Source organism: Garra rufa, chromosome 4 (genome assembly GCF_049309525.1).
Source record: "Garra rufa chromosome 4, GarRuf1.0, whole genome shotgun sequence".
NCBI lineage: Eukaryota > Metazoa > Chordata > Actinopteri > Cypriniformes > Cyprinidae > Garra > Garra rufa.
In genome coordinates, this window is record NC_133364.1 from 40,835,035 (window position 1) to 40,860,203 (window position 25,169).

Sequence of the window (25,169 nt, forward strand, 5' to 3'; positions counted from 1 at the left end):
GAACTCTTCCGGCTACGACAAGATGACCAGTCTGTTCACCAGTATACTCTTCGATTCCGCACTCTAGCTGCTACTAGTGGCTGGAATGAGACAGCATTGCTGTCTGCTTATCGACGCGGTCTAAACCCACAGATTCAACAGCAGATGGTCATCTATGACAACACCGTGGGATTGGAAAGTTTTATGCAGAAAGCTGCTGTAATATCACAACATCTGCATGCTGTACCCACACTAGGGACTTCATCTGACACCGCATCCGGCTCAGCAATTTCACTACCGGAACCCATGCAGACTGACCGTTATCATCTTTCAGCTATGGAGAAGAGTAGACGCAAACAACTTCACCTATGCCTCTACTGTGGAAATTCTGGACATATTATCAGCTCCTGTCCCATCCGTCCAGCACCTCCCAGGGTGAGTCAAATTCATGTTAACTCCATTACTCTGCCGATTCCCCACAACTCTGGTATTTTAATATTGTCACAACGATCTGTTCCAGTAAACATTCTCTTGGACTCTGGATCCTCCGGAAACTTTATATCCTCTAACCTCGTGAAGGCTCTTCAGATCAAGCCCGTTCACAACCCCAAGACCTACCAGATTATCACCATACAGGGAGAGCCATTGAGACGAGGGCTAGTTGATAAATGTACACCTCCATTAAAACTTTGCATCTCAGGGAACCATGAAGAGGACATTTCTCTACTAGTGCTTGAAGCAGCCACAGTGGATGTCGTCCTGGGACGACCTTGGCTGGCTAAACATCAACCCATTGTGAAGTGGGAGACGAGCGAGATCCAGCGATGGAGTGAGTACTGTTTAAATCATTGTGTCGTTTCCTCACAAGAAGAGGAGAACGCAGTTCTAGGATCCACCATAGTTGAGAGCCCCCAAGCCTCCAAGACCACTGAAATCCCTTCAGTCTACCAATCGTTTGAGGATGTGTTTAGCCAGTTTGCGTCTACTCTACTTCCTCCCCATCGGCGATGGGACTGCGCGATTGATTTGTTACCTGGTGCCACTCTGCCCAAGGGACACATCCATCCGTTATCGATTCCAGAGACAAAAGCAATGGAGGATTACATCTCCGAAGCCCTCGCACAAGGATTCATTCGACCTTCTACTTCACCTGCTGCCTCCAGTTTATTCTTTGTCTCCAAGAAAGACGGAGGGCTTCGACCATGCATTGATTACCGACATCTCAATTCCCAGATGGTAAAGTTCGCATACCCACTACCTTTAGTCCCATCGGCCCTGGAGGAGTTGCGTGGGGCAAAGATCTACTCCAAGCTTGATCTCAGGAGTGCTTATAACCTCATTCGCATCCGTAAGGGTGACGAATGGAAAACCGCATTTGTTACCCCTGCTGGCCACTATGAGTACTGCGTCATGCCCTATGGACTGTCCATAAGTCCCTCAATTTTCCAAAATTTCATGAACGAGATCTTCCGAGACATGCTTCACAAATTTGTAATTGTTTATATTGATGATATCCTTATCTATTCCCCAGATCTTCATACTCACCAACAGCATGTTTGTCAAGTCCTCCAACGTCTCCGTGAAAACCAGCTTTACCTAAAGGGAGAAAAATGTGAATTCCATCAAACCTCGCTTCAGTTTTTGGGTTACGTCATAACACCTCAAGAAGTCGCTATGGACCAAAAGAAAATTGACGCAGTACAGAACTGGCCACAACCCACAACCCTCAAACAACTCCAACAGTTTTTGGGGTTTGCAAACTTCTACCGTCGATTTATTCATCGGTACAGTCACATAGCCGCTCCTCTAACATCCACCCTCAAAGGTGCCTCCGGTGTTGGACTGCGTCCGCCAGCTCAATCGCCTCCACAAGGGACAGGATGGTGGTGGGATTCCTCATCCCGACAGCTTGGCGGAGGGCTCGGGGTAGGGCTCGCTGGAGGCCATCGACCACCACACGTTCCATTACCTGGGCTGCGGTGGGCTCTCCATCGAGCAGCCAATGTTGGGCCAAGCGGACGAGTTCGGCAGCCTGGGCTCGCACTGGCACCCGGGCTTTATACTCCCACTCGAAGAACTGTTGGGCTGCGCAAATAGGAGATAGACCAAGTCGGGCGAAAATTTCCCTCTTCACCTCTCCATAATCATTAGCCGTTGCTGGGGACAGCGAGAAGAACGCCTGTTGAGCCTCGCCAGTGAGGAGGGGTGCCAGCACTGAAGCCCAGGCATCTGGTTCCCAACCCTCGCGGTGAGCTGTAGACTCGAACATTTGCAGGTAGGCTTCCACATCATCGTGCACGGTCATCTTCGGCAATAGCCGTGCTGCTTGCATCCGTGGGTCAGGTAATGGAACGCGTGGGGCAGCTTGGGCTCGGAGGGCAGCGAGTTCCTCTTCAGTCCTGCCCTGCCGAGTAGCCAGATGTTCCATAATCTGCTGCTGGCGTTCATCCATCTCCATGGAGAGAGAGCGCACTGACCGATTCTGAAAAAAGTGAACAGAAAAAAAAACAACTCTTAATGCGGGTGAATGCAAACACTTGTGTGTGATCTCTCATGCAGTTGCCCGCATTCTCCACCAGGTGTCACGGTTGAGAGATCACACAACAAGGTAGCTCAGTGCAATGGCCCCGGAGGGTGGATTTATTAAATACTTGTGAATAAAGTGCAGGGGAAAAAGGTGCTCGGTGCGATCAGTTCTGGTGCTTTTGTGAAGTCCTCGTGTCCGTGAAGGGGGTGTCCAGGCGTGCGTGCTGCGGCCGTCGGTCACTCGCCGCCCTCTGCGTGACAAAAAGAGAGAACGTTAGTACCAGAGTGATCTGCATGAAACGAGAGTCTGTCTGAATGAGAGCAGCGGCGGCGTCTTATGCTGCTGGCTGATGAGCGGCAGCTAGGACCGATCGGCCGCTGATGAGAGCGTGCAGATGTAGATTGTCCGTTGCCAGGGCGACGCTGATGAGCCCAGAGACACTCGTCACAGTATGTAGCAAGGAGCAAACAATACTTCGCAGGTGTGTGTGTGTTCTGAGCATGCTTTATGGCTGACAAACAGGAAGTAACCAGCGAAGCAGCAGAGGGAGCAGCAACAGTCAGTGAGGGGCAGGGCTCCCTCTGCTGGCCTGGTGTGACACATACATTCAGTTATGTATACCAACTTGATGAATATATAGTCAATACCATTATAATTAGGTTAAAACAATTAATGGTCTACAAGTATTTAGTATTTACATAATTATTTAGTAGTTTTTGCATAACAGTTACTTATTAAATTGGACTATATTAAACTTTATGAAAATTAATTTATATGCAATGCTTTACTACAAATCCATTTATTCTTTAAACTGAGATTTATCCTGTGGCTCCCTCGTGTGGATAACATTGGTACTATAGCCTTCATCTCTGAATCACATTAATATAAATGGCTAATATTTTTTTGGATGATTACAAATGTTTAATGATTACTTTACTGATAATACACCCAAACTCAAATACACTGATTCGGTATCTTATTTCATGCTTCAGTCCTGCTGCCTGCCTTAACAGTGTGATTCAGTTTTTGGTGCGCCCCCCTAAAATATTTTAGCACCAGCCACCACTGCATCTCGATAAAAAAGCCAGACCAGAAAGTTAGAAAATTTAAAGAAGTTTAAAAGTATAAAACATTGTAAAAGTTTAAAAGCTAGTTGTTAGTATCATGTTTCTAGCATGTTGCTTGCATGATAAGCAAGTTACTAGCATGTTTTTAACATGACTAACATGTCACTACCATGTTGCTAACATGATTAACATGTTACTAGCATGTTTCTAGCATGAATAGCATTTCACTAGCATGTTGCTAACATGATTAACATGTTACTAGCATGTTTCTAGCATGACTAGCATGTCACTAACATGTTGCTAACATGATTAACATGTTACTAGCATGTTTCTAGCATGACTAGCATGTCACTAACATGTTGCTAAAATGATTAACATGTTACTAGCATGTTTCTAGCATGAATAGCATGTCACTAGCATGTTGCTATTATGATAAACATGTTGACATTTTATGACACAGATCTGTGGAATGCTCGATTCTGATTGGTTGGTCTGTCTTACTTGGATGTTTTGTCTTGTTTTCAGCCAAAATATCGACGAATTCTGAAATCAAGGATTTTTTTAGATGAGCAAAAATTATTTTGTTGTTTTAGAAAAAACAAATCTAAATTAAGTGAGTTTTTGCCTAGAACAAGCACAATAATCTAAAAAAATCTAAGAAAGCAAATCATTTTTTGCAGTGATCTGCTAAAAACTAATAGCACAGGTTAATCTGGGCAAGTGCAGTCAGTGCTGTTCGCTTGCTGGGAACATTTTATTCTTTTGTGGAAGCTTTGTGTTTGTCTCTGGCTTAAAAAATATTAAAGCTCAATCCAATATTATGAGTGCAATTATTTAATTATGTCATCCTGGACCCACTCTCTGTTCTCATACAAACAGCTACTGCCATTTCGCAATGATTGTTTTGTACACTATAATGGATTATAAGATAACTTACAAACTGGTAGGACTTTGATTTTTTTTTTTTTATCTTAGATTAAAATATCTTTTATCGCCATAATTATTAATGTGGTGAAATATTGTGTAGTGAGTGGTATGATTGCATCGTATCCTTTAAATATCCACCACGGAAGCTTTGCATTCAAATATTTCAACTCAGATCATTGTTTTATGTCTAATTATTTACTTTTGTGGTGAACAAAAAGATAACTAGTGGGATAATGTACATCCAGCCGGTTGTTATCACAAAATAAAGCCCTAATACAACAGCTGATAAGCCTGGCAGGCTTTATTGTGCGATAACAACCAGGTGGATGTGCATTATCCCTTACTTTTAAAGGTTTATCAATAATCATGCATGTTATATATATAATGAAAAGCACTGCATTAGAGGAGCAAGTGTTGGACAAAACTGGAAACATCAAAGATCAGACTCAATCCAGATTATCCTGGAACAAAACATGCCTCCTTCCACTGTGAACATGTTCCCTAACTCTGAGGATTGGGGAGGAGATGCATGACAACTGTGATTGGAAAACATTTTATAGTTATTTCACCAAACACTGATTTATGAGCTCTTCCTAAGTTAAAACATAATTGTGTTGTTTAAAAATTCATCTAAACTGGGTATCTTTTTTGTTATGTTCTGCAAACTAAATGCTCAAAATGAGAAAATTTGTATTTGAAATTGGGAAGAAATGTCAGAAGTTTGTAGAATTAAAAATGTTAATTTAACACAAACATATAAACTGTCACGGTTGCTGGGGATGAGGAACCAGAAGAAAACTTGCGGAAGCCAGGAGTAATGATTATACTGTAATTTATTAAAACAATAAACAGAAAACCAGAAAGACAACATCATGATGTAACATTAAGACTGGACAAGGGGAATCAGGAAAAAAGGACTATTTAAACACTTGTAAAGGGGAGTGGCAACTAAACAAGACAGGTGTACACAATCAAGGATAACTGTCACGGATTAGGCAGGAACACATGAACAACGACGTAATAAAAAGACGTATATTTAATAAATCCAACGGAATACAGGTAGACACAGGAACACCAGGGGAAAACATCCATATAACATTAAAGACCGACAAGACTACTGGGAAAACACACACCTTAAATAGACAGACTAATTACAAACACAGGTGCAGACAATAAGGGAGAAACCAAAAACACTCAGAACTGCGGGGGAAAATGGGAAAAACCAACAAGAAAGTCCGGGGGTGTGACATTACCTCCCCCTCCCGGAAGGCACGTCCTCGTGCCGACAAACAGACAAAAGGAAACAGGACAAAGTCTTAGGAGGGGGCTTAGGTGGAGGACGGACTCCCGGGAGGAGGGCACAAGATGGAGTCCAGGCTGGTGACGGAAGGAGGAGCCAAGGAGGTGACAGGAAGGGGCTGGAGCAGGAGGAGCCAGGTGGAACCCAGAACTCAGTCATGATGGAATTCCAAGGTGGAGCCGATGGAGGGAGGAGCCATGGTGGAGGAGAGGCTGACGACTCCATGGGGCTGACCGACGGAGGCGGAGCAGGTGGTGGGAGAGCCCGATGCGGAGACGGAAAGCCGAAGATCTTGGGTGACACCGCGGATCCAGAGGGCCAAGGTGGAACCCAAGGCTCTGGCGACCAAGGCGGAAATGGAATAAATTAATTTCCCAAGATAGGGAAACCAGGTTTTCAACTGTAAATAAGATAAAATAGCAAAAAATACATAAATAAATAAAATAAAATAGTGACTTCGATTTTACATGTACATTTTTACAAGTAGTTGAGACGCTTGACATAATGCTAAATAAATAAATAAAATGATTGTCCCACCAGGTTCCATCGTCCCTCTTGCTCCGCCCCGGTCAGTCATCGTCCCTCCTTCGCCTCAGGACTCTACTCCTCTAGCTGCGCCTATTCGCTCCGTCCCAACAGCTCTGTGGATCTTCTCCCTCCCACGTGCACAGCCTCGGTCCTCTGTCGCTCCAGCTCTGCCGCGGACCTCCGGATCTCCGCCTCGGTCACCAGAGCCTTGGCCCTTTGGATCCTCTGTGTCGCCCAGGATCATCGGCTCTCCGTCTGCGCCTCGGGCTCTAACACCACCTGCTCCGCCTCCGTCGGTCGGCCCTCTGGAGTCGTCAGCCTTTCCTTCCCTGTTTGTAGTCACAAGGACGCGCCTTCCGGAGTGGGGAGGTAATGTCACACCCCTGGACTTTTGAGTTGGTTTGTAAGTGTAAGTTTTTACAAGTAGTTGAGATGCTTCACGTAATGGTAAATAAATAAATAAAATGATTGTCCCAACAAGGGGAAACCAATGTTTTCAAATGTAAAAATGTAACAAAATAAAATAAATAAGTTATCAACTGTAAATATAATAAAATAGCAAATAAAAAACAAATAGTACCTTGGATATTACTTGTATAATTTTACACATATTTGAAATGCTTCATGTAAGTCTAAATAAATAAAGTAAAATACATAAATAATAGTAGCAGCAGCCAACATAACTGACACATCCTGAATCAAATATAACAAAATTAATCTTTAGACACAGTAGATAAATGCCAAATCCAATAAACTGGATTAAAATTAAAGTTGTAGACAGTTATCTGTAACAATATGTGCACTGACCAACAGTGGAATACACCGAAACACACTGGGCTTGATTTCATTACTAGAAATCAAATAAAGAGGGATTAAAAAAACTAAATACAGTAGAAACCAACTGGAATACGGCAGTGGCTAAGGCACAAGTGAAATAAAGGACATTAACAAAGCCATCGAAACATTTTACCACATGGTAAATTACATCAATGCAAGAACTACAGCCTGGAGCTGTGCTACTCCATGAAAATGGCTTCTTTAACCCTAAAAAGATGGCTTCCTAATAAATCAACAAAGCAAAACTTGTCTAATGTTTTAAAAACTAATACCCCTGTTTTGTCAGAACTAATAATGAAAAAAACTGACCATTCCATCTTTGGTGTCAGTAATACATTCTGCTGACTTGGCAAAGGGTCAATGGCGGCAGCTTACATAAAGAGACTGATTACAGTCAGAGGGATTTTGTTGAGGAATTATTTGACAAGGTTACAGGAAGTCTTCTTCGAAAATCCTGAAAAACAGACAATGATTTCCAGCTGCACGAAATGTTGTACTAAGCAATATTAGTCAATCAATAACTTTTACTTAATAAATATCTGTAGACTGTGCCTCATGTCAACATTTTCAGCAAGACGAGATTCAGCATGAAGATCCAAGTAAGTCCATTTCTCATTTCATTTGCTTTTTATTTTTCTCTCATGCTATTTAACAACAGAAAATGACAGAAAGATTAAGCTTATCAATATAAAATATAAAAACTTCAAAATATATTTTTACATGCTGTGAAATCTATATCTACATTTAAAAAGCATATTTATCCTAGCTGTATTTTAAGTTTGATTCCTTAATTTAGCAGATTTTCAGATTGTCTCCACATCATACAGGACTTTTTCTGGTTGAGTAGCAATAATTGTCCATCACTCAATTAGAGGTTCTTGGCTGAAATGATATATTATAACAATATTTAGTTAACAGCCTCAGTGTTTATTTTTGCTGTCTACAGATTGTAAGATCAAAGGTATTTGAAAGATGAAACAGGATGGATGCTGAAGTAGAAATCGCTGTTGTTGGCATTGGATGCCATTTTCCTGGAGGTAATTCATATCAGTTTACAGTGTCTCGTTATTTGTTCATGTAATGACTTTGGCCTCGACTGTATTACCATGCTATGTTCTTGTCTATTTTAGGTGAAGGACTTGAAAACTTCTGGAGAGTTCTTCTTAATGGAGAGAACTGTGCAGTTCAGATACCAAAGGACAGGTTTAGTCTCTCTCAGTGGTACGATCCAGACGAGAGTAAAGCAGGAAAGACATACACGGCGAAGGCAGCACTCATTGATGGGTAAGACTTCAAATTATTTGTGCTCATTAAAAGAACGTATGATGTTCATTATGAATATTAACATTAATTAATTTACATTATAATTTGTCTTTCCTGGGGGGTATTCCTGAAAACAGGTTATGTGACGTACCACACATTAATTGCCACTCGATGTAATAATACACTGCCGCTCAAAAGTTTGGGATCAGTAAGACTTTTTTGTAAGAAGTCTCTTATGCTCATCAAGGCTGCATTTATTTGATCAAAAATATAGAAAAAAAATTATATTTCAAAATGTTATCACAATATAAAATAATGGTTTTTATTTTAAAACACTTAAAATATAACTTATTCCTATGATGCAACGCTGATTTTTTTTATCAGTCTTAAGTGTCACATGATCCTTCAGAAATCATTCTAATATCCTGATTTATTATCAGTGTTGGAAACAGTTGTGCAGCTTAATATTTCTTTTTCTAACAATATACACTACTTATCAAAAGTTTGGGGTCAGGAAATTTGTATTCTTTCTTTTTTTGAAAGAAATCAACACTTTTTCACCAAGGATGTGTTAAATTAATAAAAAAGTGATTAAACAGTGGAGGAAAATTCAGCTTTGCATCACAGGAATAAATTATATTTTAAAGTATATTAGAAATAATAAATGAATATAACATTTTGCAATATTACAGGTTTATTTTCTGTATTTTTGATCAAATAAATGCAGCCTTGATGAGCAGAAGATTCTTCTTTAAAAACATTAAAAGTCTTAATGATCCCAAACTTTTGAGCAGCAGTGTATATCAATAAAAATCCATTAATATAATATAACAAAAAAAAAATGAGCAAAAGTTGGGGTATTTTATTTCTTAAATTCTTTAATGTGGATCTAGAGATACAGGAGAGTGGCTTCATTGCATCAGATGTATGTCACTTTGCTCACAGCTGATCCAGTTTGGGTTTGCGATCTGTAACCCAGAATAAACATTTCTGAGCATTTTCTGGTTATTGCCTTTGAGTTTATAACGCTACACAACAACGCTGCTCCGGAGCAGTGATCACCATGGCACTGGAGAACAGGTCAAGTCAAGTCAAGTCAAGATTATTTATACAGCGCTTTTTACAATACAAGTTGTGTCAAAGCAACCTTACAGTATTAAAATAAGAAAATAAAATAATAATGCAAGAGTTCCATATTGCAACAAAGTCAAATTGGGGAGGACTCATCTGGTTCCTGTGGCCTTGTGCTGGTGGCCGTTTAGGGTAGGAGTTCTTTCTTGATGATCTGTCTCTGGGGCTCATCTAGTTGACACGGTACCCGCTGACATTCGGCTGCAGGTGTTGATCCACCATCTGCTCTTGGTATGGACTGGACAGGTGACAGTGCCTGTTATGTGTGTGCCTGAGTGTGTGAAATTGGATGTAGGTGCAGTGTGGTCAGTCTTTGGAATGAAGTATGAATTGTAGTCTAATAATGTAACTAGTACTCGGGTGAGAGCTCCCTCTGGTGGTGCAAGAGAAGTGAAGCGGAAGCCTTATTTGTAACAACATCAGTCCATATCACACAATGTGGTCTAGAAGTCTTGGAATGTAGTGCAGAATGTGTTTTATGTTGCCTTTCTAGTGGTTGTTGGGGCTGTGAATCTTTTTATCAGTCAAATGAAATCAGCAACAGCAATTCACCTTTGCACCGCACAGAAGAGCACAAATGTGGCATTAAGGAATATTAACAGATTTACAAGATTCAGAGCTGGCATTAATGCATTTCATAATAACAATGTTATGAGAGTAATGTTTTAAATAAAACGTTTTTAATATAGAAACTTAATATATCTTAAACAATTTAAATGACTCAATTTAGTCTTTGAGACAGAATAATTAATTCAATTGATTAAAAAAGTAGAATCTTTCATAAATGAAACAGAGCTGTGAAAGACTATAGATGCACATCTCAGAGATGTCTATTTGACGTCTGCATTTACATCTGCAAGACGTCTATTGGACGTTTCCTATCAGATGTCAAATAGACATCTATTAGATGTCTTTAAGATATTTATGAATTAAAATGTATGTAAAACTGACATCTTACAGACGTTTGCCAGACGTTTGTACCCAGCAGATACTTTCCAGATCAAGAGATCTATAACAGACATCTTGAAGACGTACATGTGCTATCTGGGTCCCTCAAGGTATTTTATGCAAATTACCTTCTGTCTCCAAAATATGTAAACTACTCAATCAAGGGGTTATGATTAATGCAAATTGCCATTGTAAGTTAAGGCTATACTTTAGGGGATGTTTTTTGTCATGCTTTAAGTATTTAAAGAAATGTTGCAATAGGTTCAAGACGGTTCTGTAACCAGATCAACCCATAATTACGTATTTTCCTGAGGTCAGGTGTGCATCTTTTACTCTTAATATCTGACATTTGATGTTTAGTGTTGTGTCATGACAGTTACTTATTTTAAAATGATCATTTACCTCACAATAATAAATAACTACAATTGAGTTTGTTCTTATTCGCTCTGGTTGAATTATTAAATCTAACAGATTTCTTTAAATCCATAACACCACAAATCTACACTCAGGTTAGTAACAAATTCAGATTAAACTTTAGAGGTTGTGATAAAATTGAGTCAGATTAAAGCAAATTAAGGTAAATTGGAAACTAACGAACACGTCCAAGATAGAACTAGTATGTAGAATGGGTGATGTTTGGCCATTTCAGTGCACACTGGATCACTAAATGATTTATTTATTTTAGATCTCCTCAAGCACAACTATTTTCTTCATTTTGTTTTTAAAGTTATGCAGATGAAGTAAATCGTATTTTAAGAGATAATTCAGTCAAAAATATTATGTTAATCTTTACTAACATTGTTCCAAACCTGTATGGTTTCATGCTATTTTGCTTAATATATGTTTTTCCATATTGTGAAAGTTAATGAGGTTTAATGTTGGAGTCCTATTTAGACGGGACTAGTTTTCTAAACTATGTTTGAGTTTCATTTTTTAATCACCTGACGTCTGCGATTGTCAAGTAATAATTTGGACGGGACTAATATTTCCATGTTTATTACAGAGGTGGGAGGGTCTGTTTTGTACATCTGGGCACTGCAGAGATTACGCGCTCGTGTGTATTGTGTATAGTTTGCCGAAAAACAGTAGGTGATTTGCTTTAGAATTATACTAGAGGTTCTGTGAGAAAAACACAGATGTGGCAGATTCGGATGGGATTAAAATCGCAAAGTTCATCTGTGAAACAGAAATTTTTCTAAAGACCCCATATAAAACGAGTCCCGTCCGAATAAAGTCTCATCTCTTGTGTTTCACTAAACAAAAACAAGCCATACAGGTTTGTTTTTTCAGTATTTGAACTCCAAAATCAATAACCCCATCATTTACCTTTTATTCCATGTAGCTTGAATGAGTTTGACCACAAGTTCTTCGGCATCACTAACGCTGAAGCAATCACCATGGACCCTCAGCACAAACTTCTGTTGCAGTGCACCTACAGGGCCCTAGAGGATGCTGGGATACCAATTGAAAAGGCCAGTGGGATGCGGACAGGAGTATTTTTGGGTAACATACAAGCTAAATATAAGATAAATAAAAAAGAAACTTTTGATGTCTTTTAATCCCAGTGAAAAAAGTATACACACTTACTGCATGGGAAGAACCTTCAGAGCAACCTCTGGTTAAGATCCATTGCTAAATAGGACATACAGTAGTGTGAAAAAGTGTTGTCCCCCTTCCTGATTTTTTATTTTTTTGCATGTTTGTCACGCATTAATGTTTTAGATCAAGGTTCACCAAACTTGATCCTGGAGGGCCGGTGTCCTGCAGAGTTTAGCTCCAACTTGCCTCAACACAACTGCCTGGAAGTTTCAAGTATACCTATTAAGACCTTGATTAGCTGGTTCAGGTGTGTTTGCTTAGGGTTGGAGCTAAACTCTGTAGGGACACCGGCCCTCCAGGACAGAGTGTGGTGACCCCTGTTTTAGATCATCAAACAAATTTAAATATTAATCAAAGATAACATAAGTAAACACAACATGCAGTTTTTGAATGAATTTTTTATTATGAAGGGAAAACAAAATCTAAACCCACATGGCCCTGTGTGAAAAAGTGTTTGCCCCCTAAACGTTATAACTGGTTGGGGGCCATCCTTAGCTGCAACAAATGCAATCAAGCGTTTGCGATAACTTGAAATGAGTCTGTTACAGCGCTGTGCAGGAATTTTGGCCACTCATCTTGGCAGAATTGTTGTAATTCAGCCGCATTGGAGAGTTTTCCAGCATGAACCACCCTTTTAAGGTCATGCCACAGCATCTCAATAGGATTCAGGTCAGGACTTTGACTAGGCCACTCTAAAGTCTTCATTTTGTTTTTCTTCAGCCATTCAGAGGTGGATTTTTGGATTATTGTCCTGCTGCAGAACCCAAGTTCACTTAAGCTTGAGGTCACCAACAGATGGCCGGACATTGTCCTTCAGGATTTTTTGGTAGACAGCAGAATTCATGGTTCCGTTTATCACAGCAAGTCTTCCAGGTCCAGAAGCAGCCAAACAGCCCCAGACCATTACACTACCACCACCATATTTTACTGTTGGTATGATGTTCTTTTTCTGAAATGCTGTGTTACTTTTACACCAGATGTAATGGGACACACACCTTCCAAAAAGTTCAACTTTTGTCTCGTCAGTCCACTGAGTATTTTCCCAATAGTCTTGGGGATCATCAAGATGTTTTTTTTTTTGGCAAAACTGAGACCAGCCTTTATGTTCTTTTTGCTCAGCAGCAATTTTCTTCTTGGAACTCTGCCATGCAGGCCATTTTTGCCCAGTCTCTTTCTTATAGTGGAGTCATGAACACTGACCTTAACTGAGGCAAGAGAGGCCTGCAGTTCTTTAGATGTTGTTGTGGGGTCTTTTGTGACCTCTTAAATGAGTTGTCGGGGTAATTTTGGTTGGCCGGCCACTCCTGTGAAGGTTCACCACTGTTCCATGTTTTGGCCATTTGTGGATAATGGCTCTTATTGTGGTCGCTGGAGTCCCAAAGCTTTAGAAATGGCTTCATAACCTTTTCCAGACTGATAGATCTCAATTACTTTATTTCTCATTAGTTCCTGAGTTTCTTTGGATCTCAACATGATTTGTAGCTTTTGATGATGTTTTGGTCTACTTCACTTTGTCAGGCAGGTCCTATTGAAGTGATTTCTTGATTATGAACATGTGTGGCAGTAATCAGGCCTGGCTATGGCTAGAGAAACTGAACTCAGGTGTGATAAACCACAGTTGTGTTTTAACAGGTGTGTGTGGGGGGAGTTCCCTTCATAAAAAACCCTTTATTTAAAAACTGCAGGTTGTGTTTTCTTGTGTCATTTTTGATTAATATTTAAATTTGTTTGATGAACTGAAACATTAAAGTGTGACACATATGCAAAAAATAAAAAATCAGGAAGGGGGCCAACACTTTTTCACACCACTGTATGGTTTCTCCATAGATCCCCGGTTCACATGAGGTATCTAACTTGCCCTGACCAAGGTGCTTTACCTCAGGTTGCACTGTAATAGGTATACAGTAAGTAACTATGAATAAAGGCATATCGCCAGTTGATTTTTGTTTGCTTGTGTTTCAGGCCTAATGAACAGAGACTTTGAGCTGGCAAGTGTGAGGATCAATCCAAAACACATTAACCACACTAATGCCACTGGTGCCGCTATGAGCATAGCTGCCAACCGCATCTCATACGTATTCAACTTCACTGGTCCCTCACTGGCCATTGACTGTGCCTGCTCCTCATCCCTTGTTGCCCTACACTTAGCTTGTCAAGCCATAAAACAAGGTAGCCTTCAAAAATAAGTATACAAACCCTGTAGATCAACTTATTTAAGAATATTGACTGTGTTAGAGTCATTAAATATTTAATGTATGTTTTGCTTTTGAATTAATCAAACTTATCCTTAGCCTCTTAAGTTTTGAAGTTTTGTGGTTATTTGTGTTCCACTAAACAGGTGATTGTGATATGGCCTTCTGTGGTGGTGTGTCCTGTATATTGGAGCCGACCCTTTTTGTGACTCTCTCCAAGGCAAAAATGATCTCCTCTGATGGAATGAGTAAACCTTTCAGCAGCAAAGCAAACGGATATGGCAGAGGAGAAGGATGCGGAGTCATTCTATTAAAGCCTCTGGAAAAAGTAGATACAAAGATTGTCTCACTGTGACGGCATGTACCAAATGGTGAACTATTGCAAGAAACACCCATATGTTGTTTGTATTTTGACAGGCTCTTGAAGACCATGATCATATTTGGGGTATCATCAGCAAAACTGCAGTAAATCAAGATGGCCACAGCGTTAGTCCAATCACGAAACCATCCATGGTACAGCAGGAGGAGCTGCTTAGAAAAATCTACTCAACAGGGACTGAGCTGACTAGTGTCCAGTACATTGAGGCACATGGGACTGGGACACCTATTGGAGATCCAATAGAGGCAGGTAGCATCTCAAAGGTCATTGCCAAAGCAAGACCTCAGGAGTCAGGGCCACTCATCATTGGTTCTGTCAAAAGCAATATTGGACACACAGAATCTGCTGCAGGTGTTGCAGGGCTTATAAAGGTTCTTTTGATGATGCAACACAAAACCATTGTGCCATCATTGTTCCACTCCATGGAAAACTCTAGCATAGACATTAAATCTCTTAATATGAAAATCCCAACCACAGCAGAAAAATGGATCAGTGACTACAGAGGAGAGAGGTCAGCAGGAATCAATAACTTTGGCTTTGGTGGAACAAATGCACATGCACTTGTCAGGCAATGTGTGCAATCAAAAAAGTCTAAATCTCTGATGATAAGCAAACCCCATCGGTATTTTGTAGTCTCTGCTGCCTCAGAAACATCCCTGAAACATATTATTGAAGATACAGCAGAAGAGATCAGCGCAGGGAAGATATCAGATCTACAGTCTTTACTGTACACATCCGCATGTAGAAGAAGTCATTTGAAACACAAATACAGGAGAGTCTTTCAAACATCATCGTTGGCAGATCTGCAAGAAAAACTTACTGCTGCTGTTGAGAAAAAATTTGTACCATCAAAGACAGACTCCAAGCTAGTTTTTGTGTTTTGTGGCAATGGTGTTACATATCAGGGTATGTGCAAGCAGCTGCTAAAACAAGAGCCAGTTTTCAGAGAGGAAATCGTGAGGATTGAAACACTGTTACAAAGCTATAGACATTTAAATCTGATAGAGATGCTGGAAAGTGAATCTGAGAAAAGTCAAGAGCTGTCTGATCCAAAGATTGTCCAGCCTCTTCTTTTTGCTATTCAGGTGGCTGTTGTCAAACTTCTAAAACACTGGGGCATCAGTCCTGATGCTGTTTTGGGACACTCTATTGGAGAAGTCGCTGCAGCTCATTGTTCTGGTTTGCTGTCCCTTGAAGATGCAGTGAAAGTCATCCACTATCGCAGTTCTTTGCAATGCACTGTGACAGGAGGAAAAATGCTTGTTGTAAGTAATATGGCTGTTTCTGAAGTCTTGAAAATTGTTGAGAAATCTCATTTAGGAAGGGTTTGTCTGGCTGCTTACAACAGCGCTCAGTCATGCACCCTCTCAGGAGATGCAGATGACATTGACAGGTTGCATCAGAATTTGAGCAACTCAGCCAATGGAAAATACTTGTTCCTTCGCATTTTAGATGTACCTGCAGCATACCACAGTCACAAGATGGATCCCATTTTATCCAAAGTAGAAGAGAGTATAGGCTTGTTGCAGGCACATCGTTTGGAGACAGAATTGTTCTCAACAGTGACTGGTGTTGGTTTGTGCTCCTCAGATTTTATTACTGGTGAATACTGGGCAAAGAATATAAGACAACCAGTTGAATTTGAACAAGCTGTAAAGTCTGCAGCTAAAAACAAAAGGAGTGTGGTTTTTGTTGAGATTGCTCCAAGAAGATCTTTGCAGAGGTACATCACTGAGACTCTGGGAAATGACTTTGCTGTGATTCCCTCAGTGCAGCCTGATAGTGATTATGAGACTATGCTTGCAGCTGTTTCCAAACTGTTTGAACTTGGGGTCAAAGTGGACTGGGAAATGTTCTACAAAGGTTTTGAGACTGAACCAATTCCCTACCCACGATACCAATTTGATGACGTGAAAAGTGATATATTTGCTTCAAATCTGCAGTCGATCAGTACCACTGGTAAACATTCAGTAGTTACACAAACGGGTACAGACAGTTCTGTGTTCAGCTGTGATTTATCCTCTGAAACAGTGGCCTTCCTGCAGGAACACAAGCATGGTGGGGTTTCTATCATTCCTGGGACGTTTTATGTAGAGTTGGGTTTAGCAGCTTGCATGGAATATGCAAAACCTAAGGTTTCACTAAGTTCCCTGCAGCTCAGTGTAACATTCCAGAGTCCATTTGTTTTCACCCAGAAGGCCCCAGAAATAAACATACAGCTGGATTGGGCTGGTAACACATGTAACTTCAAAATACAGTCTACTTCTGCAGTCTATGCATTTGGCACAGTAGAACCAAAACAAGGTAGGATGCCTGAAGAGCAATTCATTTCATTAGAGTGTATTTCCAAAAGATGCACATCCCACATGACTACTGAAGAACTCTACAGACTTCTAAGTCAAGCAGGATTTGAGTATGGGTCTGTCTTCAGAAATAACGCAGATGTTTATTGTGGGGAAGAATTTAGAGAGGCTCTATCTGTCGTGAAGGTCTCAAAGGAATTGCTGCCTCAATTACATGACTATCACCTCCACCCTGTGGTCTTGGATTATGTCATGCAACTTGTTCTTGCAACTATAGGGGGTGTATCAACAAGACCCCAATATCCTGCGCAAATAGGCAGCCTGACCGTATTCGAACCATTGCAAGAGGAGATGGTTGTATATTTGAGAGCAGTACATGTTGGAGAAGACGATTTTGATGTTTGTGGCTGCTTAGCCAACAAACAGGGTAGGGTGTTAGTTGAACTGAAGCATGTGAAGATCATAATGCTAGGAAGTCGTCCCCAAGTAGTCAAGGAGTACTTCTTCCACAACAATTTCAGCATCATCTCTGAAGTTGCAGAGTTTCATTCACAGATTAAGGCATTGGTATTTTCTGACCAGGTAGGAATTTTTAAAGCTTTGCAACAGTACTTGGACCCAACATCTAGATACATATCTACTTCAAAAGCTAACATCCTGTTAGAAGGTGGAGTTGAACTACTTTTGTCAATACTAAAAATTTCAAGTGTAAAGAAAAACTTCCAAGAAATTTTGTTCATGTGGGGTGATGCAGACCTAACCTGCCTCGAAACAGAAAAGGTCTTAGACAGTATGGTCGGGTGCTGTGAGATTTTCCGAAAGCTTGTCCGATATCTTAAAGCACTTGATTTCCCAGGTGCTATCAGAGTAATAACCTATAGGTCATCTGAGACCTTGGTGGACCACATAAACCCTGGGTTTGTTCTGTCAGGCATGACAAGAGCATGTGCAGCTGAGCTGCCAGAACTTTCCTTCCAGCTGATTGACATGGCCTTTGCCTCTTTTGAAGACATTAATGCTTTGGTTCAGGTCTTCGGATCATACCCCTGTAACAAATATCCAGAGCTAGTAGTGAAAGAGGGCAAAATTCTGAAACCCGAAATCACCCATACAAATTTGCCAAACATGGCAATCTCTACAAGATACCTTCACATGTCAGATGAAGAAGTCTTTATCTTGCAAACATCTGACCCATATAAAGTGACAAATGTGTCAGCGGCTCAAATGGATAAATCCATTGAACCGATTAAAGACAAAAATATTGAGATTCATCTCAGCAAAATCTGTATTCATTCATCAGATTACTTTCCAGTCAGCATTCCTGACCTGAAGTATGGTCAGACATTGTACTGGAACAAGCACACAAATGAAAACCATAAGCTCTTGGCCCTTGACTTCAGTGGCACTGTCACAGCTGTGGGTAAAGACGTCAGCAAATTTAAAGTTGGTGATCTGGTTATGGCTTGTTACCCTGTGGCTGCCACCACTAAAGTAGTTCTCCCAGCAGCTGTTTGCTACAAAGCAAAGAGTCTTTCATTCCTGAATGAAATCCCTTGTGTCTCTTACATGGTATTGGCTTGGCATATCTTGCATGAGGCTTTGCCCAAAACTAAACAGCAGGGGAAACTGGGTATTTTCTCCACTGTTCCTGACTCAGCTTTGATGAATGTGTTAATTGCTATTGCAAACAGAATAGGTTGGAATGTCAGAGTGAGCACACAGGTTGATCAGCTGTCTTGTGATTTTAGTGAGGTTGTGGGAGCTGTTCTTCTACCTCCTTATAATGTTGAAACCGCTGAAAGAGCTAGCAGTGTTAGAGGCATCAAAGACATCGTTCTTGTCTATGACAACAAAGCAGAATTTCCAGTCAATGCTACAACATTCCAAAGTACAAATGAGGAAGTCCTCTTCCACATCATCCTCATGTCCCAGATAATGCAAAAAGGGTCTCTGCAAACACAAATGCCACACATCTACCGTTGGCTGAAATCCTTGCATTTATACAGGAAGTCTTTGTCTTTTGACACAACAGCTCCTGGAAAAGTAAAATCTCAAGGCATTGGTCTTCTATCTGTAAAAGAATCTCAATCGTACTTTAGATGCCGGATCCTACCCATGTTCATTCTGAACAGCAAAGCCAAGGACCAGCTGTCTGACATTCCAGTGGTGTCCAGATACAGCCTATTTAAGGCAAATTCAGTCTACATTGTCACCGGTGGTCTAACAGGGTTGGGCTTTGAGACAGTAAAGTTCATTGCTCAGAAAGGAGGAGGAAACATTGTCATTCTGTCCCGGAGTAACCCAACCCCTCAGATGCAACAAGAGATAAATAATCTCAGTTCCCACTACGGTTCTGTCATTAAGTCTCTGCCGTGTGATGTTTCTGTATCTGTGCAAGTGGACCAGACAATCAGTAATATTCGAAAACTATTTCCATCCAGGCCCATCAAAGGGATATTCCACAGTGCCGTTGTCCTGCACGATGGGCTGATTGAACGTCTTGACAAAACACTTTATGAGAAAGTCATGAGGCCAAAAGTGAATGGAGCGATAAACCTTCACCGTGCTACCATACAGTGTAATCTGGATCACTTTGTATGCTATTCCTCCATCGCTGCCTTTATTGGCAATGCCTCACAGACTAATTATGCTGCAGCTAATACATTCCTGGACACCTTCTGTCAGTATCGCAGAAACATTGGGCTTTCTGGACAGTCCATTAATTGGGGGGCTCTGAATCTTGGTCTTTTGTTGAACAAAGTCCATGTCCAAAAATTTCTGGAGGCAAGGGGAATCATGCTTTTGGAGATTCCAGAAATCCATGAAAGTCTTGAGCAGTGCCTCTTGATCAACAAACCTCAACAGGTTGTGTGCAAATTCAATTTTAAAAACAACTGGAATAACATTCTCAGTCAGAACAAAACACTGAATGTACGCTTGTTCAAAATAGCACAGGAAGCCATTAGTAAAGCCGGAGTGAACACGTCTAAACCTGAGAAATCATTGACGTCATCCTCACCACGTGATTATCTGAGGTTTGCGATTGGTGAAATGACTGGTGTTGAGATGGACGAGCTGAATGACGATGTGCATCTTTTTGACTTAGGCATTGACTCAATGTTAGCCATGACCCTGCAAAATCTAATTTTCAATGATAGAGGTGTGAATGTTCCTCTAGTGACTCTGCTGGACCCAAATTGCACACTGTCAACTCTCATCAAAATCCTGGAGGAGAGCTGTGTAGATGAATATCAGAGTGAAAATGAGATCAAATCCACATACTTATAATGGTGATTTGCACTCCTCCAAGTAGTCTTTATACAGCCTTAAAATTAATAAACAAACAAAAGAGACTATTTAGGAAACATGCACAATTGTTCAATTGGTTTTAGTATAGATAGTATGTTATACCACATAGCTTTTTGAAAAATGCATTTAACTTCAGTTAATATTGCTGAATAAGGTTACTGGTAGACTCTGTATTGCTAGCACTTTTTGTGTTATTGTTTGCTTAAAATAAATCACTCGTTGTTTTCCCCATTAGTAGGTTGCTTTGGATAAAAGCATCTGAAAAACTACTATATTTAATTGTACAATCTAAATGTTAAATGAGGGGCACATTCTGCCATGCTTATTTGTTCTTTCTTGATCACATCTTTTTTCTTAGATATGGTTACTTCTCATTATAAGTTGTGACAGAAGTGACAACAAAGATTGCATAAAATTATTTAGTATTTATTGAAATTGTATTTAATTAATATGATCTAAAGTGTAAGAGTTGTGGTATTTTCAAAATACATTAGGGTTTGTATGCTGTAAAAAATTACAATAAATCAAGAAACTGTACAACATATGTTTTATCTTGCACTTCCTAAATATATGAATGTTTTCTGGAGTGAAATACAAGTATTGTTAATATTTAGAATGTCAAATCTACTGCAAATGAAATGTCAATATGGTATGATCATTTATCAGTAGAACTACAATAAAAGTAGTAAAGTCAAATATTTGGGGTGGTTTGTCATGATGGACTCTATTTATAGAGTATGACTTCATTTAAGACATTCATTTTATTGTAGCCAATAACATTTGTTGATTTCTTGAACGCAACCTCCAATCAGAGGGGTTTAAGTTCTAGGAAGTAAAAATTGTATAGTAAAAGTATTACTACTTAAGGAATAATTTACTTTATTACAAGTAAGAGGACTAAAAAATAGCAAGACTCAAGTAAGAGTATAAAGTAGTTTGCTGAAAAACTACTCAAGTTGCAAATTACTTAAATATTTATATTTTTACCCAAAATGAGGCGATGTAAGCGTTATGGAACACTAAACACTCTAATGTTAAGTCTTTTTCACAAGTGATACTCATAGAAGTAACTAAACTTAACACAAATGTGCAGCTACACCATATAAAATATCATTAACATGTTGTATGAATGACTTACCACAGCCGGTTGGCATGATGTCTGCTGTGGTAACATCCAAATTTTTATCGTAGTTGGTGAAACAGTGTATTTCCTCGTATATTTCCAAATGGATAGCCTGAAAAAAATTCTAATCATTCATGCGCCGATCCATAGCTGTCCTTCAGTACAGAAACAACTGGGCCAGACACTGTGAGCGGAGCTAAATTAGCAGCAAATTTGAATCTGAGTTGCGCTGCAAGACAAGTCAACAGAGTAAGTTCAGTAAAAGAAACATGGCATAATTAGCATATGTAGGCTACTGTATGTACAAATACTATTATTTGACCTCTAAAACAGCAGTGTAACCTTCACTGTCACAGATTGGACAGGCTCTGCCACCACTCTCACCCAACGATCACAGTCACCAGAGTTTTAACAAGACACACCTGCACCTCATTTCCATCAGCAATCAAGCACCACATAAGAACACACACCACAGTGCACTCATCGTCCGGGCTTGTACATATGAAGCAATTAGAAGTAATTAGAGTAAGTAATTAGAGTAATTAGAAGTCAGGTGAGTTGGAACGTATGGGTGGAGTTTCAGAAGGGGGGTTTGGAGGGGTGACTGAGGTAAATGCCTGACATCTGGATGAGCCAGTGCCCAAAGGAAGGATTTATCTGTTATCCCTTCCCTAGAGTAAGGCCACAGAGGAGTACATAAAAGAAGCATTGAAACAAGGATACATTTGCCCATCGAAGTCTCCTGCTGCTTCCAGCTTCTTTTTCATTGGGAAGAAAGATGGAAGACTCCGCCCTTGTATTGACTACCCTGCTCTAAATAAATCACCATCAAGTTCAGATATCCCCTTCCTCTCGTCCCTGTGGCTCCGGAAACAACTCAGAAGTGCTTGCGTCTTCACAAAGTTGGACCTCTGCAGTGCCTACAACTTGATCATAATTTGTGAGGGGGACAAATGGAAGACTGCATTTGTGATGCCTACCAGTCATTATGAATATTCTGAATATTATGAATAAGAGCGTGTTATTTTCTCATATATTTCCTAATGGATAGCCTGAAAAAAATTCTAATCATTCATGCGCCGATCCATAGCTGCTGTCCTTCAGTACAGAAACAACTGAAAGAAAAAAAAAAAAAAAAAAACTGGGCCAGACACCGTGAGCGGAGCTAAATTGGCAGCAAGTTTGAATCTGCGTCGCGCTGCAAGACAAGTCAACTGAGTAAGTTTAGTAAAAAGAAACAAGGCATATTTAGTATATGTAGGCTACTGTATGTACAAATACTATTATTTCACCTCAGAAACAGCAGTGTAACCCTCACTGTCACGGATTGGACAGGCTCTGCCACCACTCACACCCAACGATCACAGTCACCAGAGTTTTAACAAGACACACCTGCACCTCATTTCCACCAGCAATCAAGCACCACATAAGAACACACACCACAGTGCATCATCGGCTTGTACATATGAAGCAGACTCACAGTGCATCTCCTCCTGAGTTTACAGCTAACACTTACCTGCGATTACTTACCTCTGTCTCTTGTGTTCCCAGTCATTCTGTCTTTGGATAAACACACACTGCCGTTGACTGGAAGACAGTCTCATTCCGGACTCCAGAAAAATCATTGTCTATCTCAGAGTCAACATTCAAGAACCTAGTCAAATTCATCTATACTTACCAGTCAAGACCTCAGTTCTTTCTCCATACTCGGCTGTGTTTAATAAACCTTTGTTTATGTTTTACTTACCTCTTGTGACCGTCTGAAGACCAGACCATAACAGCTATACATAGCATGAGCACCCCGGATCCCTTTCAGGAACTCGCTACGGAAAGTCCTACTATGATCTCCATCCACAATGTCACCTGCGATATCCAGCGATCACCCATCTACACCAAGCACTTCTCCTACCATTCCCTCCAGTCTCATGGCTTGCTCGCAGTTTCCACCAGATCCACTCGATAACCGAGGAGTTGTTAACCCGAGAACTCGTCCAACATAAATGTAATCCTCTTCACCTTCAAGTAGCACTGCTTCACAATGAAAAAAATTCAGCTACTGGTTCTGGAGGGGCTCAACAGCTGATCCCATCCTAGGGCACCCTTGATTGGTGAAGCACAATCCCATCCTCTCTTTGGGCTCAGGTGAAGTACTCAGATGGGGTGAAGAATGCTTTGCAACTTGTTTTCGACCAGATCGACCCAAGCCTGTCAAGAATCAGCTTAGTATCTTTTCCACGTCCATAGAAAGTCCCGTCGAGAAGCAATGTGTCAAGATCCCTTCTACATATTCTGAAATCAGTGACGTTTTCTGCCCAAAGAGACCTTCCCAACTACCTCCACATCAGCCATGGGACTGCACCATAGACCCCGTTCTGGTGTCACACTCAGAAGGAGGCAGAGACATGGATAAGTGCAACACGATCGTGGTAAGTTTATTGATCAAGATGATATAGTAGAATATAGACATATAGCAGAAATGAAGTCTTAACTGAACAGTCCTTGTAATGCACAGGTGGTGGAATCTAGGGGAGCAGACGGGTGCACAAAGTTCATAGCGGTTAGTTGGGTCTGGAGGAACACAAGGCATGTGAACCGTAGACCAGACGAATAGTGAATGAACAGTCCAGGTATATATAGGGCATGGTGATGAGAATCAGGTGAGTAATTAGAAGTCAGGTGAGTTGGAATGGATGGGTGGAGTTTCAGGAGGTGTGGTTTGGAGGGGTGACTGAGGTAAATGCCTGACATCTGGATGAGCCAGTGCCCAAAGGAAGGATTTATCTGTTATCACTTCCCTAGAGTAAGGCCACAGAGGAGTACATAAAAGAAGCATTGGAACAAGGATACATCTGCCCATCGAAGTCTCCTGCTGCTTCCAGCTTCTTTTTCGTTGGGAAGAAAGATGGAAGACTCTGCCCTTGTATTGACTACCCTTCTCTAAATAAATCACCATCAAGTTCAGATATCCCCTTCCTCTCGTCCCTGTGGCTCTGGAACAACTCAGAAGTGCTTGCGTCTTCACAAAGTTGGACCTCTGCAGTGCTTACAACTTGATCATAATTTGTGAGGGGGACGAATGGAAGACTGCATTTGTGATGCCTACCAGTCATTATGAATATCTCGTCATGCCGTATGGACTGGTCAACGCTCCCTCCGTATTCCATAACGTCATACATGAAGTGCTCCGGGAGTTCCTCCATAAGTCTGTCATTGTGAACATCGACGATATCTTGATCTACTCCCAGAGTGAGGGCAAACATCGCCACCACGTTGCAGACGCACCAACACTTCCTGAAGGTGGAGAAATGTTCCTTCCATCAATCATCTGTCCAGTTTCTTGGTTATGTCATTAATAGCCACGGAGTACTCATTTACTGGGGGAAGGTAACCACAGTTACAGCCTGGCCAGAGTGTAATTTCATCCATTATCAAGAGAATAGAGAGGCCCTGATAAAGGTTTGTGCTTTCTAATGTTAAGATGGCACATCATGATGAAAGAGGGCCTGACGCAAGAAAACGTAAGACAACATTAGGGTCCTGTTGGTATTGTGCACGTTAACCTTCCCTTACCTCTACAAGTTGCGTGCTGTCAGTGATTCACCGGTGACGTAATTCTTAGACGTCTTCGCACAGTACAGAGAGCACTGTTCTCCAGACCCCTTTTGAAAGAAGAGCTGTTTGACATCCGATTGTATGTGTGTCTGTATATGGAGATCAAATAATGGGCTAAATTATTGGAGATGGGGATATTGATGTT

The 25,169-nt window shown here is 40.7% G+C and overlaps 1 protein-coding gene across 1 annotated transcript; it reads left to right on the forward strand.

Moving 5' to 3' along the window:
• The first annotated feature begins 8,147 nt into the window (after nucleotides 1-8,147).
• On the forward strand, nucleotides 8,148-20,825 carry fasn2 (fatty acid synthase 2). Its single transcript, XM_073838946.1, has 6 exons — nucleotides 8,148-8,202; nucleotides 8,296-8,449; nucleotides 11,850-12,010; nucleotides 14,069-14,275; nucleotides 14,445-14,626; nucleotides 14,716-20,825. The coding sequence occupies exons 1-6, from the start codon at nucleotides 8,148-8,150 to the stop codon at nucleotides 20,266-20,268; spliced, it is 6,312 nt and encodes a 2,103-aa protein (XP_073695047.1). The 3' UTR covers nucleotides 20,269-20,825.
• Nucleotides 20,826-25,169: the final 4,344 nt, after the last annotated feature.